The sequence below is a fragment of the Hyperoodon ampullatus genome (assembly GCF_949752795.1).
Source record: "Hyperoodon ampullatus genome assembly, chromosome: 6".
Taxonomy (NCBI): Eukaryota; Metazoa; Chordata; class Mammalia; order Artiodactyla; family Ziphiidae; genus Hyperoodon; species Hyperoodon ampullatus.
The window spans coordinates 44,523,178-44,541,108 of NC_136919.1; the positions used below are offsets into that span (position 1 = coordinate 44,523,178).

Genomic DNA, 17,931 nt, shown 5'->3' on the forward strand with positions numbered 1-17,931 from the left:
TGACGTTGCACCAGCCCGAGGCGCGCCGTGCGTTCTCCCAGGGAAGCCGTCCCTGGATCCCAGGACCCCGGCAGTGACGGGCTGCACAGGCTCCCCGTAAGCGGGGCGTGGACAGTGACCTGTGCTCGCACACAGGCCTCGCGGTGGCGGCAACAGCCCCAGCGCCCCACGCCCGTCTCTGGGGTCCGCGCTTTCAGCCGCGGCTCGCGCCCGTCTCTGGAGCTCCTCCAAGCAGCGCTCTTAATCCCCTCTCCTCGCGCACCAGGAAACAGAGGGAAGAAAATGTCTCTTGCCTCTTCGGCAGGTCCAAACTTTTTCCCGGACTCCCTCCCGGCTAGCTGTGGCGCATTAGCCCCTTCAGGCTGTGTTCACGCCGCCAACCCCAGTCCTCTCCCTGCGCGCTGACTGAAGCCCGAGCCTCAGCTCCCAGCGCCGCTCGCCCCGGCAGGCAAGCAGAGAAGCCTATCGGGCTGGTGAGTGCCGGTTGGTACCGATCCTTTGTGCGGGAATCTCTCCGCTTTGCCCTACCCAGGTACGTGGGGAGTTTCTTGCCTTTTGGGAGGTCTGAGGTCTTCTGCCAGCGTACAGTAGGTGTTCTGTAGGAGTTGTTCTACGTGTAGCTGTATTTCTGGTGTATCTGTGGGGAGGAAGGTGATCTCCGCATCTTACTCTTCCGCCATCTTCCCCGGAAGTCTCGTGACTTGCCTTCTTACTTTCTTAATGGTGTCTTTTGAAACAGAAAAATTTTTAATGTTGATGAAGTCTAGTTTGTCAGTTTTTTCTTTTATGGGTCATGATTTTGGTTAATAACTCTTTGCCTAACCCAAGGCCACAACAATTTATTCCAGAAGTTTTATGGTTTTAATTCTTCTTTTAAAGTCTATGATCCATTTTTTTCTTTTTTTCATTGTGCTAAAATGCACATAAAATTTACCATTTTAACCATTTTTAAGTGTACAGTTCAGCGGTATTAAGTACATTCACATTGTGCTGCCATCACCACCATTCATCCCAATAACTCTTTTCTTCTTGTAAAAGTGAAAATCTGTACCTATTAAACAATACCTCATTCTCCCCTCTGCCCCAACCCCTGAAAACCACCATTGTACTTTCTATGCCTTTGAGTACTTTTAAGTACCTAATATAAGTGGAATCATACATAAATATTTGTCTTATTGTGACTGACTTATTTCACTTACCATAATGTCCTTAAGTTTCATCTGTGTTACAGCATATTGCAGAATTTCCTTTGTTTTTAAGGCTAATAGTCCATTTTTTGTATATACCACATTTTGCTTATTCATTCATCTGTTGTTGGTCACTTGGGTTGCTTCCATGTTTTAGCTGTTGGGAATAATGCTGTGAACGTGGGTGTACAAATACCTCTTTGATACCCTGCTTTCAGTTCCTTTGGGAATATACCCAGAAGTAGAATTGCTGGATCATATGGTAATTCTATTTAAAAAATTTGAGGTACCCCATACTATTTTATACAGCAGCTATACCATTTTACATTCCCACCAACAGTGTGCAAGGGTTCCAGTTTTTCCACATCCTTGCAAACACTTGTTCTATTTTTTTTTTTTTTTTTACAGTACCCATCCTAAAGGGTCTGAGGTAGCATCTCATTGTAATTTGATTTGCATTTCCCTAATGATTAGTGATGTTGATCATCTTTTCATGTGCTTATTGGCCATTTGTATATCTTCTTTGGATAACTGTCTTTTCAAGTCCTTTGTTCATTTTTTAATTTGGTTGTTTGGTTGTTGTTGTTACTGAGTTTTAGAAGTCTCTATATATTCTGGATATTAATCCCTTATCAGATATATGATTCAAAGATATTTTTTTCCCATTCTGTGGGTTGACTTGGTCACAGTGTGTAATTTTTTCAGTATGCTGCTGAATCCTGTTTCCTAGTATTTTGTTGAGGATTTTTGCATTGATGTTCATAAGGGATATTAGTCCGTAGTTTTCTTGTAGTGTCTTTGTCTAGCTTGGATATCAGGGTTATGCTGGCCTCATAAAGTGAGTTAGGAAGTGTTTCTCCTCTCCAGTTTTTTAGAAGAGTTTGAGAAGGATTGATTTTAGTTCTTTAAATGTTTGGTAGGATTCACCAGTGACACCATCAGGTCCAGGGCTTTTCTTTGCTGTGAGATTTTTCATTACTGATTCAATCTCCATACTAGTTTTAGGTCTATTTAGCTTTTCTGTTATTTGTGATTTAGTCTTGGTAGGTTTTGTGTTTCTAGGAACTTGTCTATTTCATCTAGGTTATCCAATTTATTTGGTGTATACCTGTTTATAATGCTCTCTTATAATGTTCACTTCTGTAGAATCAGTAGTAATGTCCCCATTTTCATTTCTGATTTTAGTAATTCGAGTCTTCTTTCTTTTTTTCATAGCTCATCTGGATGAAGATTTGTCAATTTTTAAAAATCTTTTTGAAGAACCAACTTTTGGTTTCATTGATTTTTCTCTATTATTTTTCTGTTCTCTGCTTTATATCTATCATTTCCTTCCTTCTGCTAGCTTTGAATTTAGTTTGTTCTTTTTCTAGTTCCTTAAGTTGTAAAGTTAAGTTCTTGATTTGAGATCTTTCTTGCTTTTTAAGGTAAGCATTTATAGCTATAAATTTCTCTAGCACCATTTTCACTGTATCCCGTAAGTTTTGGTATGTTGTGTTTTGGTTTTCACTTGTCTCTACATGATTGTCCTTGTGATTTCTTCTTTGATCCTTTGGTTGGATAAAATTGTGTTGTTTAATTTCCACATTTTGTGAACTTTCCACTTTTCTTTATGTTGTTGATTTCTAACTTCATCCGACTGTAGTCAGAGAAAATACTTTGTATGATATCTGTCTTTTAAAATCTATGGAGACTTAATTTGTGGCCTAATTTGGGCTATCCTGGAAAATCTGTGTGCACTTAGAATGTGTTGTTGGTTAGAGTGTTCTGCATGTATCTGTCAGAATTGGTTTATTGTGCTAAGTACTCTATTTCCTTACCCATGTCTGGTTGTTCTGCATATATCTGTCAGAATTGGTTTATTGTGTTAAGTACTCTATTTCCTTACCCATGTCTGGTTGTTCTGTTCATTATTGTGAGTGGTGTATTGAAATCCCAAACTGTTATTGGAGAACTGTCTATTTCTCCCTTCAAACCTGTCAGTTTTTGCTTAATATATTTTTATGGTCTGTAGTTAGGTGTGTAAATGTTTATAATTATATTTTCTTGCTGTATTAAACCTTTTATTAATATATCCTGTCCTTCTTTATCTCTTGAAACTTTTTTTGATGTAAAGTCTGTTTTGTCTGATTCTAGTATAGCCACTCTTGCTCTCTTTTGGTTATTATTTTCACATAATGTATTTTTTCATCCCTCACTTTCAACCTGTTTGTGTCTTTGGATCTCAAGTGGGTCTCTTGGAGAGAGCATATACTTGGATCATGTATCTTTATACATTCTACCAATCTCTGTCTTTTGATTGGAGAGCTTAATCATTTTCATTTGATATAATTACTGATAAGGAGGTACTTCTTTTTTTAGTTATAATTAACATAAAATATTATGTTAGTTTCTCAGATTTAACATAGTGATTTGATATTTTTATGCATTGTGAAATGATCACTGCAATAAAACCAGTTACATCCATTATCACACAAAGTTGTTTTTACAGTATTTTTTTAAAATTTATTTATTTATTTATTTTTGGCTGCATTGGGTCTTTGTTGCTGTGCACAGGCTTTCTCTAGTTGCAGTGAGTGGGGGCTACTCTTTGTTGCGTTGTGTGGGCTTCTTGTTGCAGTGGCTTCTCGTTGTGGAGCACAGGCTCTAGGCATGTGGGCTTCAGTAGTTGTGGCATGTGGGCTCAGTAGTTGTGGCTCGTGGGCTCTAGAGTGCAGGCTCAGAAATTGTGGGGCATGGGCTTAGTGGCTCTGTGGCATGTGGGATCTTCCTGGACCAGGGCTCAAACCCATGTCCCCTGCCTTGGGAGGCGGATTCTTAATCGCTGTGCCACCAGGGAAGTCCCCTGTTTTTACAGCATTATTGACTACATTCCCCATGTGTACATTACATCCCTGTGACTTATTTATCTTACCGTTAGAAGTTTGTACATCTTAATTCATTTAGCCTATTTCATCCGTCCCCCTCCCCTAATCTGGCAACTGCCACTTTGTTCCCTGTATCTATAAGTATGTTTGTTTTGTTTTTTAGATTCCACTTATAAGTGAAATCATATGGTACTTGTTTTTCTCTGTAGGACTCATTTCACTTAGCATGATACAAGGAGGGACTTCTGTCATTGTGCTATTTATTTTTTATATGCCTTATAGATTTTTTTGTCTCTCATTTCCTGCATTACTGTTTTCTTTTGTGTTTAGTTGATTTTTTATAGTGAAATATTTTAAATTCCTTTCCTGTTTCCTTTTGTGTATATTCTCTAGCTATGTTCTTTGTGATTACCTTGGGGATTACATTTAACATTCTAAAGTTATAACACTAATTTGAATTTATAGCAGCTTAACTTCAGTAACATACAAAAATTATTCCTTTACACTGCTGTCCCCACCCCTTTCGGTTTCTTTTAATTGAAGTATAGTTGATTTACAATGTTTCAGGTGTATAGCAAACTGATTCAGTTATATGTGTATATACATACACACACATATATTTCAGATTCTTTTCCATTATAAGTTATTACAAGATACTGAATATAGTTTCCTGTGCTATACAGTAGGTCCTTACTGTTTTTTCTGTTTTATGTATAGTAGTGTGTATCTGTTAATCCCAAATCCCTAATTTATCCCTTTCTCCCTTTCCCCTTTGGTAGCCTTACGTTTGTTTTCTATGTGAGTCTATGTCTGTTCTGTAACTTCCTTTATATCATTTTTTTAAGATTCCACATATAAGTGATATCATTTGTCTTTCTCTGTCTGACTTCACTTAGTATGATAATCTCTGGGTCCATCCATGTTGCTGCAAATGGCATTATCTTATTGTTCTTTTATGGCTGAGTAATTTTCCTGTGTATATGTGTATGTGTGTATCTTCTTTATCCATTCATCCGAAGATGGACATTTAGGTTGCATCCATGTCTTGGCTATTGTAAATAGTACTGCTCTGCACGTTGGGGTGCATGTATGTATTCAAACTAGAGTTTTCATCTTTTCTGGATATATGCCTAGGGATGGGCTTGCTGGATCATATGATAATTCTATTTTTAGTTTTTTAAGGAACCTCCATACTGTTCTCCATAGTGGCTGCACCAGTTTGCATTCCCACCATCAGTGTAGGAGGATTCCCTTTTCTTCATACCCTCTCCAGCATTTATTTGTAGACTTTTTGATGATGGCCATTCTGAACAGCATGAGGTGATAACTTATTGTAGTTTTGACTTGCATTTCTCTAATAATTAGTGGTGTTCAGCATCTTTTCGTGTGCCTGTTGGCCATCTCTGTGTCTTGTTTGGAGAAATGTTTATTTAGGTCTTCTGCCCATTTTTTGATTTTTTTTTTTTAAAATTGAGCTGTTTGTATATTTTGGAAATTAATACCTTTGTTGGTTACATCATTTGCAAATATTTTTACCCAGTCCACAGGTTGTCTTTTTGTTCTGTTTATGGTTTCCTTTGCTGTGCAAAGCTTATAAGTTTAATTAGGCCCCATTTGTTTATTTTTGTTTTTATTTCCATTACTGTAAGAGACGGATCCAAAAAGCTTTTGCTGTGATTTATGTCAGAGTGTTCTGCCTATGTTTTCCTCTAGGAGTTTTATAGCATCTGGTCTCACATTTAGGTCTTTAATCATTTTGAGTTTATTTTTGTGTATTGTGTTAGAGAATGTTCTAATTTCATTCTTTTATATGTAGATGTCCAGCTTTTCCAGCATGACTTATTGAAGAGACTGTCTTTTCTCCATTGTATATTCTTGCCTTCTTTGTCATAGGTTAATTGACCATAGCTGTGTGGGTTTATTTCTGGGCTTTCTATCCTGTTCCATTGATCTATATTTCTGTTTCTGTGCTAGTACTATACTGTTTTGATTACAGTAGCTTTGTAATATAGTTTGAAGTCAGGGAGACTGATTCCTCCCCTTCTCCATTTTTCTTTCTCAAGATTGCTTTAATTATCCTGGGTCTTTTGTGTTTCCATAAAAAGTAAAAAAATTTTTGTCCCAGTTCTGTGAAAAATGCCATTGGTAACTTGATAGGAATTGAGTTGAATCTGTAGGTTGCCTTGGGTAGTATAGTCATTTTGACAATGTTGATTCTCCCAATCCAAAAACACAGTATATCTTTCCATTTGTTCGTGTCATCTTTGATTTCTTTCATCAGCGTCTTATAGTTTCTGGAGTACAGGTCTTTTGCCTCCATAAGTAGGTTTATTTCTAGGTATTTTATTCTTTTTGATAGTGGTAAATGAGATTGTTTCCTTAATTTCTGTTTCTCACCTCTTGTTGTTAGTGTATAGAAATACAACAGATTTCTGTGTATTAATTTTGCATCCTGAAACTTTACTGAATTCATTGATAAGTTCTGGTAATATTTTGGTGGTATCTTTAGGATTTTCTATGTATAGTATCATATCATCTGCAAACAATGACAGTTTGACTTCTTCTTTTCCCATTTGGATACTTTTTATTTCTTTTTTCCTGTGATTGTTGTGGCTAGCACTTCCAAAACTATGTTGAATAAAAGCGGCGAGAGTGGACATCTTTGTCTTGTTTCTGATCTTAGAGGAAAAGCTTTCAGCTTTTCACTGTTGAGTATGATGTTAGCTGTGTGTTCGTCATATATGATCTTTATTATGTTGAAGTGTGTTCCCATTGTGCCTACTTTCTGGAGAGTTTTTAATCATAAATGGATGTTGAATTTTATCAGAAGCTTTTTCTGCATCTGTTGAGATGATCGTATGGTTTTTATTCTTCAAGTTGTTAATGTGGCTCATCAAACTGATTGATCTGTGGATATTGAAAAATCATTGCATCCCTGTGATAAATCCCACTTGATCATGGTGTACAACCCTTTAATGTGTTGTTGGATTCAGTTTAGTAGTATTTTGTTGAGGATTTTTGTGTCTACGTTCATCAGTGATATTGGTCTGTAATTTTTTTTGTGATATCTTTGTCTGATTTTGGTATCAGGGTGATGGTGGCCTCATAGAATGAGTTTGAAAGTGTTCCTTCCTCTGCAGTTTTTTGGAATAGTTTCAGAAGGGTAGGTTTTAACTCTTCTCTAAATGTTTGGTAGAATTCGTCTGTGAAGCCATCTGGTCCTGAACTCTTTTTGTTGAGGGTTTTAAAATCTGTTTCCGTTTCAGTACTTGTGATTGGTCTGTTCATATTTTCTATTTCTTCCTGTTTCAGTCTTGAAGATTGTATAACACCTTTCTAAGAATTTGTCCATTTCTTCTAAGGTGTCCATTTTTATTGGCATATAGTTGCTCATAGTAGTCTGTCATGGTCCTTTCTATTTCTGTGGTGTCGGTTGTAACTTCTCCTTTTTCATTTCTGGTTTTATTGATTTGAGCTCTCTCTCTTTTTTGATCGATGAGTCTAGCTAAAGGTTTATCAATTTCATTTTTCTTTTCAAAGAACCAGTTTTAGTTTTGTTGATCTTTTCTACTGTGTTTTCAGTCTCTGTTTCATTTATTTCTGCTCTGATATTTATGATTTCTTCACTTACTTTGGGCTTTGTTCTTCTTTCTGTAGTTGCTTTAGATGTAATGTTAGGTTGTTTATTTGAGATTTTTCTTGTTTCCTAAGATAAGCTTGTATAGCTATAAATTTCCCTCTTAGAACTGCTTTTGCTGCATCCCATAGGTTTTTTTTTTTGTTTTTTTTTTTGTTTTTTTTGCAGTATGTGGGCCTCTCACTGTTGTGGCCTCTCCCGTTGCGGAGCACAGGCTCCGGACACGCAGGCTCAACGGCCATGGCTCACGGGCCCAACTGCTCTGCGGCATGTGGGATCTTCCCAGACTGGGGCACGAACCCGTGTCCCCTGCATCGGCAGGTGGACTCTCATCCACTGCGCCACCAGGGAAGCCCCATCCCATAGGTTTTGGATCGTGTGTTTGTGTGTGTGTGTGTGTGTTTAATTAAATTAATTAATTAATTAATTTAGACTGTGTTGGGTATTTGTTGCTGTGCTCAAGCTTTCTCTAGTTGTGGAGAGCAGGGCCTGCTCTTTGTTGTGGTGCGTGGGCTTCTCATTGTGGTGGCTTCTTTTGTTGCGGAGCACGGGATCTAGGCATGCGGGCTTCAGTAGTTATGGCTCGCGGGCTCTAGAGCACAGGGTCAGTAGTTCTGGTGCACAGACTTAGTTGCTCCTCAGAATGTAGGATCTTCTCGAACCAGGGCTCGAACCCGTGTCCCCTGCATTGGCAGGCGGATTCTTAACCACTGCATCACCAGGGAAGTCCCTGGATCATTGTGTTTGCATTGTCATTTGTCTCTAGGTATTTTTTGATTTCCTCTGTGACTTCTTCTGTGACCCATTGGTTGTTTAGTATCATATTGTTTAGCCTCCAAGTATTTGTGTTTTTTGCAGTTTTTTCTTATAGTTGATTTCTAATCTCATAGCATCGTGGTCAGAAAACACACTTGATGCTATTTCAATTTTCTTAAAGGCTTGTTTTGTGACCCAGCATATGATCTATCCTGGTGAATGTTCCATGTGCACTTGAAAAGAATGTGTTTTCTGCTGCCTTTGGTTGGAATGCTCTATAAATATCAATTAAGTCCATTTGGTCTAAGGTATCATTTAAGGCCTATGTATCGTCATTAATTTTCTCTCTGGATGATCTGTCTATTGATGTAAGTGGGGTGTTAAAGTCCCCCACTATTATTGTGTTACTGTTAATTTCTTATTTTATTCCTGTTAACATTTGCCTTGTATATTGAGGTGTTCCTATGTTGGATGCATATATTTACAATTGTTATATCTTCTTCTTGGATTGATTCCTTGATCATTATGTAATATCCTTCTTTGTCTCTTGTAACAGTCTTTATTTTATTTATTTTTTAACATGTTGATTGGAGTATAATTGCTTTACAACGGTGTGTTAGTTTCTGCTTTATAACAAAGTGAATCAGTTATACATATACATATGTCCCCATATCTCTTACCTCTTGCATCTCTCTCCCCCCTACCCTCCCTATCCCACCCCTCTAGGTGGTCACAAAGCACCAAGCTGATCTCCCTGTGCTATTATGCAGCTGCTTCCCACTAGCTATCTGTTTTACATTTGGTAATGTATATATGTCAGTGCAACTCTCTCACTTCGTCCCAGCTTACCCTTCCCCATTCCTGTGTCCTCAAGTCCATTCTCTACATCTGCATCTTCATTCCTGTCGTGCCACTAGGTTCATTAGAACCATTTTTCTTTTTAGATTCCATATATGTGTGTTAGCTTATGGTATTCGTTTTTCTCTTTCTGACTTACTTCAGTCTGTATGACAGACTCTAGGTCCATCCACCTCAGTACAACTACCTCAATTTCATTTCTTTTTATGGCTGAGTAATATTCCACTATATATGTGCCACATCTTCTTTATCCATTCTTCCATCGATGGACACTTAGGTTGCTTCCATGTCCTGGCTATTGTAAATAGTGCTGCAGTGAACATTGTGGTACATGACTCTTTTTGAACTATGGTTTTCTCAGGGTGTATGCCCAGTAGTGGGATTTTTGGGTCATATGGTACTTCTATTTTTAGTTTTTTAAGGAACCTCCATACTGTTCTCCATAGTGGCTGTATTAATTTACATTCCCACCAACAGTGCAAGAGGGTTCCCTTTTCTCCACGCCCTCTCTAGCATTTATTGTTTGTAGATATTTTGATGATGGCCATTTTGACTGGTGTGAGGTGATACCACATTGTAGTTTTGATTTGCATTTCTCTAATGATTAGTGATGTTGAGCATCCTTTCGTATGTTTGTTGGCAATCTGTATATCTTCTTTGGAGAAATGTCTATTTAAATCTTCCACCCATTTTTGGATTGGGTTGTTTGTTTTTTTGATTTCGAACTGCATGAGCTGGAGTTGTATATTTTGGATATATAGAAGCAACTTCGTCAGTTGCTTTGTTTGCAAATATTTTCTGCCATCCTGAGGGTTGTCTTTTCATCTGTTTATGGTTTCCTTTACTGTGCAAAAGCTTTTAAGTTTCATTAGGTCCCAATTGTTTATTTATTTATTTTTATTTCTTCTTATTACTTTTTACATCTTTATTGGAGTATAATTGCTTTACAATGGTGTGTTAGTTTCTGCTTTATAACAAAGTGAATCAGTTATACATATACATATGTCCCCATATCTCTTCCCTCTTGCATCTCCCTCCCTCCCACCCTCCCTATTGCACCCCTCTAGGTGGTCACAAAGCACCGAGCTGATTACCTGTGCTATGCGGCTGCTTCCCACTAGCTATCTATTTTACGTTTGGTAGTGTATATATGTCCATGCCTCTCTGTCGCTTAGTCACAGCTTACCCTTACCCCTCCCCATATCCTCAAGTCCATTCTCTAGTAAGCCTGTGTCTTTATTCCTGTCTTACCCCCAGGTTCTTTATGACATTTTTTTTCTTAAATTCCATATATATGTGTTAGCATACGGTATTTGTCTTTCTCTTTCTGACTTACTTCAGTCTGTATGACAGACTCTAGGTCTATCCACCTCATTACAAATAGCTCAATTTCGTTTCTTTTTATGGCTGAGTAATATTCCATTGTATATATGTGCCACATCTTCTTTATCCATTCATCTGATGATGGACACTTAGGTTGTTTCCGTCTCCGAGCTATTGTAAATAGAGCTGCAATGAACATTTTGGTACATGTCTCTTTTTGAATTATGGTGTTCTCAGGGTATATGCCCAGTAGTGGGATTGCTGGGTCATATGGTAGTTCTATTTGTAGTTTTTTAAGGAACCTCCATACTGTTCTCCACAGTGGCTGTACCAATTCACAATCCCACCAGCAGTGCAAGAGTGTTCCCTTTTCTCCACACCCTCTCCAGCATTTATTGTTTGTAGATTTTTTTCATGATGGCCATTCTGACTGCTGTGAGATGATATCTCATTGTAGTTTTGATTTGCATTTCTCTAATGATTAATGGTGTTGAGTATTCTTTTATGTGTTTGTTGGCAGTCTGTATATCTTCTGTGGAGAAATGTCTATTTAGGTCTTCTGCCCATAAAAAATAAATTGACCATAAATGTGAAGGCTTATGTCTAGTCTCCTAATTATGTTCCAGTGATCTATAAGGCTATACTTACACAAACACCGTACTGTTTTTTTCATTATATTCCTGGCACATAATAGGTGCTCAGAATTTGTTAAATTGAAATTGAATTGGCTAGACTTATTAAAGAATCTGTGTTCTTAACACTTGGTGCATTTTAATCTTTTTTCTTTTGAGGTGTGTGTGTTGGGGGAGAGGGGCCTTGTTGGTTCATTTTTGTTTCATTTCTCTGTAGTTTCCTGTCAAGGTATTTTTTGAAAACTTCTATCCTTAGGCTGAAAAGAAATTTTATGCCTCACTAAAGAAAAAATATCAAGGACAGAGTACCCTTTGGGATAGGCATGCTGGTAATGGTAGCAGCTATCAAAAAACAGAGGACAGGGCTTCCCTGTTGGCGCAGTGGTTGAGAGTCCGCCTGCCGATGCAGGGGACATGGGTTCGTGCCCCGGTCCGGGAAGATCCCACATGCCGCGGAGCAGCTGGGCCTGTGAGCCATGGCCGCTGAGCCTGCGCGTCCGGAGCCTGTGCTCCACAACGAGAGAGGCCACAACAGTGAGAAACCCGCGTACTGAAAAAAAAACAAAAAAACAAAAACACAGAGGACATTAGTTGGAACTGCACTATTTAAAGTAGTGAAATCCAGAGGTCATTAGTTGCCATCATCATGCTATACCTTCCATAGAAGCTCAGCAGTGTTTTAAGCATTGTTGTATTCATTGCTTTAAAATGAAGTCTTATCAGAATATACTGGGAGTATTTTATGAAGCAGTAGACTTTGAGTTATAGCTGTAGCACTTGGCAGTAGAATCACTCATGAGCCAGTTATTTAACTTTCCTGTGACTATGATTACTTTGTGGGGAAAATATTCTTGCTCTATCAGTTTCTTACAGTGTTAATGAGATTCAACTAAAGGGATGTTTCTATAACTGCTTTGCAAAATATAAAGTGCTCTACAAACATTTTAAATATTATTTGTATATTAAGCACTGATACACACTTTTTTTTTCTTTCAAACACTTTCTAAGACAAGGTGAAAGGAAAAGGATGAACAGTCATTGAACTGTTGGGTCATTTGCTGACAAATATAGTTGAAATGGGTAAAATCGGGAATATTAAAGCTCAAGAATGTGGGACATAGGGAAAAGCTTTGAGAGTGAGAGGAACATTTTCTTCAGTCTCTGTCTTGCGACAGGAAGTTGGAAAGGAAATGATACTTTTCTTGGAAAACATATAAAATCTCTAACTTTACATAATTGAGTAGATTGTGATACAGTCTTATCTCCTTATCATTTGTGTGTAGAATTTATGTAAAAATTGTTTTTAAATATACTGTAAAAGTTTGAGCAATACAAGGCTAGAGTAGTTAAGGCAGTGTGTTATGGCATAAGGGTAGACATATAGGTTGAAAGAATAAAACTGAGAATCCAGAAAGAAGCCTTTATATTTATGTTCAGTTGATTTTGGACAAGGGTGCCAAGACAATTCAATGGGAAAAGAATAATCTTTTAACAAATGATGCTGGATAGCCACATGTAAAAGAATGAACTTGGACCCCTTCTCACACCATATGCAAAAAATAACTCAAAATGGGTTATAAACTTAAATGTAAGAACTAAAACTATAAAGCTCTTAGAAGAAAATATAGGAGTAAATCTTGATGACCCTGAGTTAGGCAGTGATTTCTTGGATAAATTGGACTTTGTCAAGATTAAAACCTTTGTGATACTAAGGATACTGTCAAGAATGTGAAAAGACAACCCACAGAATGGGAGAAAATATTTGCAAATCATGTATTTGATAAGAGACTTGTTTCTAGAATTTCTAAAGAACTCCTACAACTCAAAAATAAAAAGTAACCTAATTAAAAATTGGGCAAAGTGGACTTCCCTGGCGGTCCAGTGGTTAAGACTTCACGCTTCCAATGCAGGGGGTACAGGTTCGATCCCTGGTTGGGGAACTAAGATTGCATGTGCTGTGTGGTGCAGCCAAAAAAAAACTTTTTAAATAATAGATTCACATGTAGTTTAAAAAACAAAAAAACAACAAAAATTTGGGCAAGCTATCTGAATAAACGTTTTTTCACAAAGATATACAAATGTCCAGTAAGCACATGAAAAGATGCTTAGCACCATTAGACATCAGGTAAATGCAATTGAAAACCACAATGAATCTCATTCACACCCACTTCACACCCACTAGGGTGTTTATAATTTGAAAAGATGTATAATAACAAGTGTTGGTGAGAATGTGGAGAAATTAGAAGCCTCATACACTGAATACATTGACAGGTTGTAAAATAGTATGGTCACTTTGGAAAACTATTTGGCAGTTTTTCAAAAGGTTACACATAGAGTTACCATATGTCCCAGCAATTCTACTTCCAGGTATATACCCAAGAGAACTGAAAACATGTCCACACAAGACCTTGTTGCATGAATGTTTACCGGAGCATTATTCATAATAACCAAAAGGTAGAAACAGCTCAAATGTCCATCAGCTGATGAATTGAGAAATAAAATATGGTGTATCCATCAGTGGGATATTATTTGGCAATAAGGAGTGACGTGCTGATAGATGCTATAATATGGATGAATCTTGAAAACATTTTACAAAGTGAAAGAAGCCAGTCACAAAAGACCTTATACAGTATGATTCCATTTATATTAGATGTCCAGAATAGCCAAATCTATACAGACAGAAAGTAGATTGGTGTTGCCTAGGGAACATCTGAGGGGAGGGATTAGGAGGGAATGGGGAATGATGCTAATAAGTTCTGGGTTTCTTTTGGGGCTGATGTAACTTTATAAATGGGTTATGGTTGTACAACTCTGTGAATATATTAAAAATCATTTAAATGTGCAAATTAAATGGGTGAATTGTATGGTATATGGATAAAAAATAATTTAAAAATCAAGCAATACCCAACTCAAAAGATATGAAGTAAAGAAAAGGACATTTGCACATGTATCTCTACTGGTTATATTCTGGAGATAGAGAAGAATCAGATGGTGGATTGTCTCTATGTTTTTTTTTTTTTTTTCATTCTCTATCCTTCTAGTGGCTGACCAGGTTTATTAAATGCATGCACTTTTGTGTTGATTGATAGTAAATCTTAATTCATTTTTGACAGGAATTGAGTTCTTCTCAGACTTTATCACATGATGGAGGATTCTTCAATAGACTGGAAGATGATGTTCATAAAATTCTTATTAGAGAAAAAAGAAGAGAACAGCTTACAGAATATAATGGAACAGATAATTGCACAGCTCATGAACACAACCAGGCATGTAAAATAGAAAATTCTCTTAAAATCACAGTGAAATTATTTTTCTTTTTAAAAAAAACCTAAGCAGTCGAACCCAATTATGATTGTATAAAGTTACAGTTTTAGGATTTTATCTTAGTCATTATTACACATAGGTACTTATATTAAAAAGTATGAAGTAGGGCTTCCCTGGTGGCGCAGTGGTTGAGAGTCCGCCTGCCGATGCAGGGGACACGGGTTCGTGCCCCAGTCCGGGGAAATCCCACATGCCGCGGAGCGACTGGGCCCGTGAGCCATGGCCGCTGAGCCTGCGCGTCCGGAGCCTGTGCTCCGCAACGGGAGAGGCCACAACAGTGAGAGGCCCGCATACCGCAAAAAAAAAAAAAAAAAAAAAAAAAAAAAAAAAAAAAAAAAAAAAGTATGAAGTACTTCTTTAGTTGATGAATATTTATTGAGCATGTGCTATAATGCTAGGTATTGTTAGGCATCAGTGTAGGGGAGTGGGAATATCAAGATAGATAAGACCATCCATGCCTTAGACAGAGTAGTGGGGATAGGAGGAGGGAGACTGTAAAAATACCATTCAGCATGATGACGGCTTTAAGAGAGATATGAACAATATAAAAGAGGTTTTTGAATAGAAAAGGTAATAGATCACTCCTTGGGTGAATTGGGAAAGGTATATAAAGAAGTGACATTTGGGATGGATTTTGAATGGTGAATAACTGTATAAACTGAGAAATGGAGAAAACCTAAGGGAGCTGCAAGAGCAATAGCCCAGAGCTATGAAAAGCCTTAGACTGAATATTCAGGAAACTGAAAAATTCTGCATCTAAGAAGTATAGACTTAAGTGAGTGTGGGATAACATGACTAGAGAAATAGATTGTATTTAGATTATAAAGGTCTTTTTATGTGAAACTAAGAAGTTAGAATTTTATCCTGCAGACCAGGGGTTGCAAACTATGGCTGGTCAGCAGTCTGTTTTTGTAAGGCTCACAAGCTAAGAATGGTATTCACATTTTAAAATATTGTTTGGAGAAATACAGAAAGAAAGAAAAGATCTTATCCTATAGAGACCTTTAAGTCTGCGTTTATTTTTCTCACCACAACCACCAGTCTTCTCTTTTACTTCCTCTTAAACTGTGAATCTGTTCTTTACCTTATATTGACCTCCAATACTTAATGGTCAGTCATTCAACAAATTAAACACTTGCTGTGTTGTGTTATATAGGACACAAAAGAAGCCAGACTCTTACGAACTTGTCACTCCAATGCAGCAATAATATTGCTTTATAAAAACACTATACCACATGAAAATCTATTTTCAACTTAGTATGGGAAATCCTTGCCTGCCCTGAGGTACTTGTGAGCTTCTTCCTTTCTGGCATTGAATTAAATTTTGTGTTTTCCTGTCTTGTCTTGACTGTCAAATTTTAGGTACAGTGCAAGCAACTGTGTTAACATTTATAGTTAGCATATTTGTTTCCCCTTTTTACATTGATTATGATTTTCCCCGTTGTGGTTCGTATCTTCTTATTTTTCTAAGTCATCTCAGATCATTGTTGGATAGTAAGAATGATATTAATATACTTGAGCAAATAGATGTTTCAGGGCAAAGTTGGGTACACATAAGTTTAATTAAATTATTAAGTAATGTTAATGATATTTTAAAACCAAAGTGACAGTGCAGTATAGTAGAAAGAGAACAGTTTTTGAAATCAAACCTAATAACACAAAATATAGCACTGCAGCTTATCAGCTGTGTTACATTGGAATGAAATTACCTGCCTTTCATGCACTGTTATTATGAAAATTAGCGATTATGATGTAAAATGTTTAGCAGAGCATGTTGTACACAGCATACACTTGATAATTGTTTTTGTACAAGGTGGAAAGTGGTAGATCCAGAAAAGGTAATTCATAGGAATGGAGATGAGAGATGGCTTTCTTAGGAGAAAATAGCTTTTGGTTTTTGTGGGTTTTTATTTATTTATTTATTTGGCTGTGCCAGGTCTTAGTTGTGGCGTGTGGGATCTTAGTTGCAGCATGTGCGATCTTTAGTTGCAGCATGCGGGCTCTTTTAGTTGTGGCATGTAGACTCTTAGTTGCAGCATGCAGGATCTATTTCCCTCACCAGGGGTCGAACCTGGGCCCCCTGCATTGGGAGAGTGGAGTCTTAACCACTGGACCACCAGGGAAGTCGGAAAATAGCTTTTGAATTGGAATTTAAGGGACAGTAGAATTTGAACATGAAGAAGTGAGGGAGAAGAAACTGGAATGTCAGAGTAAAAGAATGGAGGCAGTGAAGAATAAACTAGTTTAATTAAGACAAAATTCAAAGAGGACCATAGTATAAATTTGGCACAGTGGGTTTGGAGGGATTGTGGAGGACTTAAAAGCCTGATTTATGATTTAGTCAGGAGATAATAAAGAATTTCTGAAAGTTTTTGAGCAGAGGACAAAGTTCTACATGGTAATACTAATTTCACTGCAGTGCCTAGGAAAAACTGAGGGAAGGTGAAGACTAGTGATAGGAATTGGACAGTATTCCATATGGTAAGGATGTAGAACAACAGTAACAAATTACTAGTGGTAATGTAATTTGGTATGACCATTTTGGAGAACAATTTGGCATTAACTTTTAAAGTTGAAGATGATGGGGAGACTGTGTTTTAGAAATTCTATGTTAGATTAAACCCTGAAGACATCTTCAACAAGAATGATTCAAACTCAGTTGTTTGTGACAACAAAATCAGTAAGAGAAATGAATGATCTACAGCAATACATAGCAACATGGATGAATATCAAAAACATAATCTTTAATGAAAAAAGCAGGTCACCAAACAGTAATAGTTTGATGCCATTTTTATAAATTTCAAAAAATAGAAAATTTAATATATTACTCAGGGATATTGTTCTAAAAGACTAACAAAGGAAGAGAATAACAAACACAAAATTCATAATAGTGGATATTTTTTGGGGGGGAAGGGATGTATTGGGGAGAGGCACATGGGGGATGCCAAAATACTGGTAATGTTCACACAATCTGCATATTGGTTTATTTTTTTTACCTTACTTGTGTCATTCCTTTATATATTATTTTGCACGTGCAAAACTTTTCATCATTAAAAAAATTAGGATTTTTGTCATGTCATTGAGTGTAGTGGGGAAAAAAGAAAGATTGAGGCCATTAAAAATAATCTTTTTATCTACCTCCTTCCTCTCCCCCTTGCACTCCTTTTTCAGAGAAAGAAAGCCCTTCTTTTTGCAAAGGTTAAAATTCTTTTAAACTGTACATTAATATACCAGAAATTTTTAAAGGTGAAAAATAAATCCATCCTAGTTCAACCAGTCTTAACATTTAGTTTCATTTTTGAATAGTACTTTTCTAGGAAAATGCCACATGTATAGGTATTTAAAAAATA

At 37.1% G+C, this 17,931-nt stretch overlaps 1 protein-coding gene across 2 annotated transcripts in view; it reads left to right on the top strand.

The window, feature by feature from the left end:
- The window catches only part of GKAP1 (G kinase anchoring protein 1), a gene marked incomplete at its 5' end in the record, with an annotated part of 70,840 nt that overhangs the window by 37,111 nt on the left and 15,798 nt on the right, over positions 1-17,931 (top strand). The window contains one exon of one of the 2 annotated variants that reach the window (XM_079706215.1): positions 14,371-14,527. The exons of the other annotated variant lie outside the window; for it this stretch is intronic. Within the exon in view, the coding sequence (XP_079562341.1) occupies positions 14,371-14,527 (157 nt within the window). The remainder of the gene's footprint in view (positions 1-14,370; positions 14,528-17,931) is intronic. 2 annotated transcript variants of the gene reach the window in all.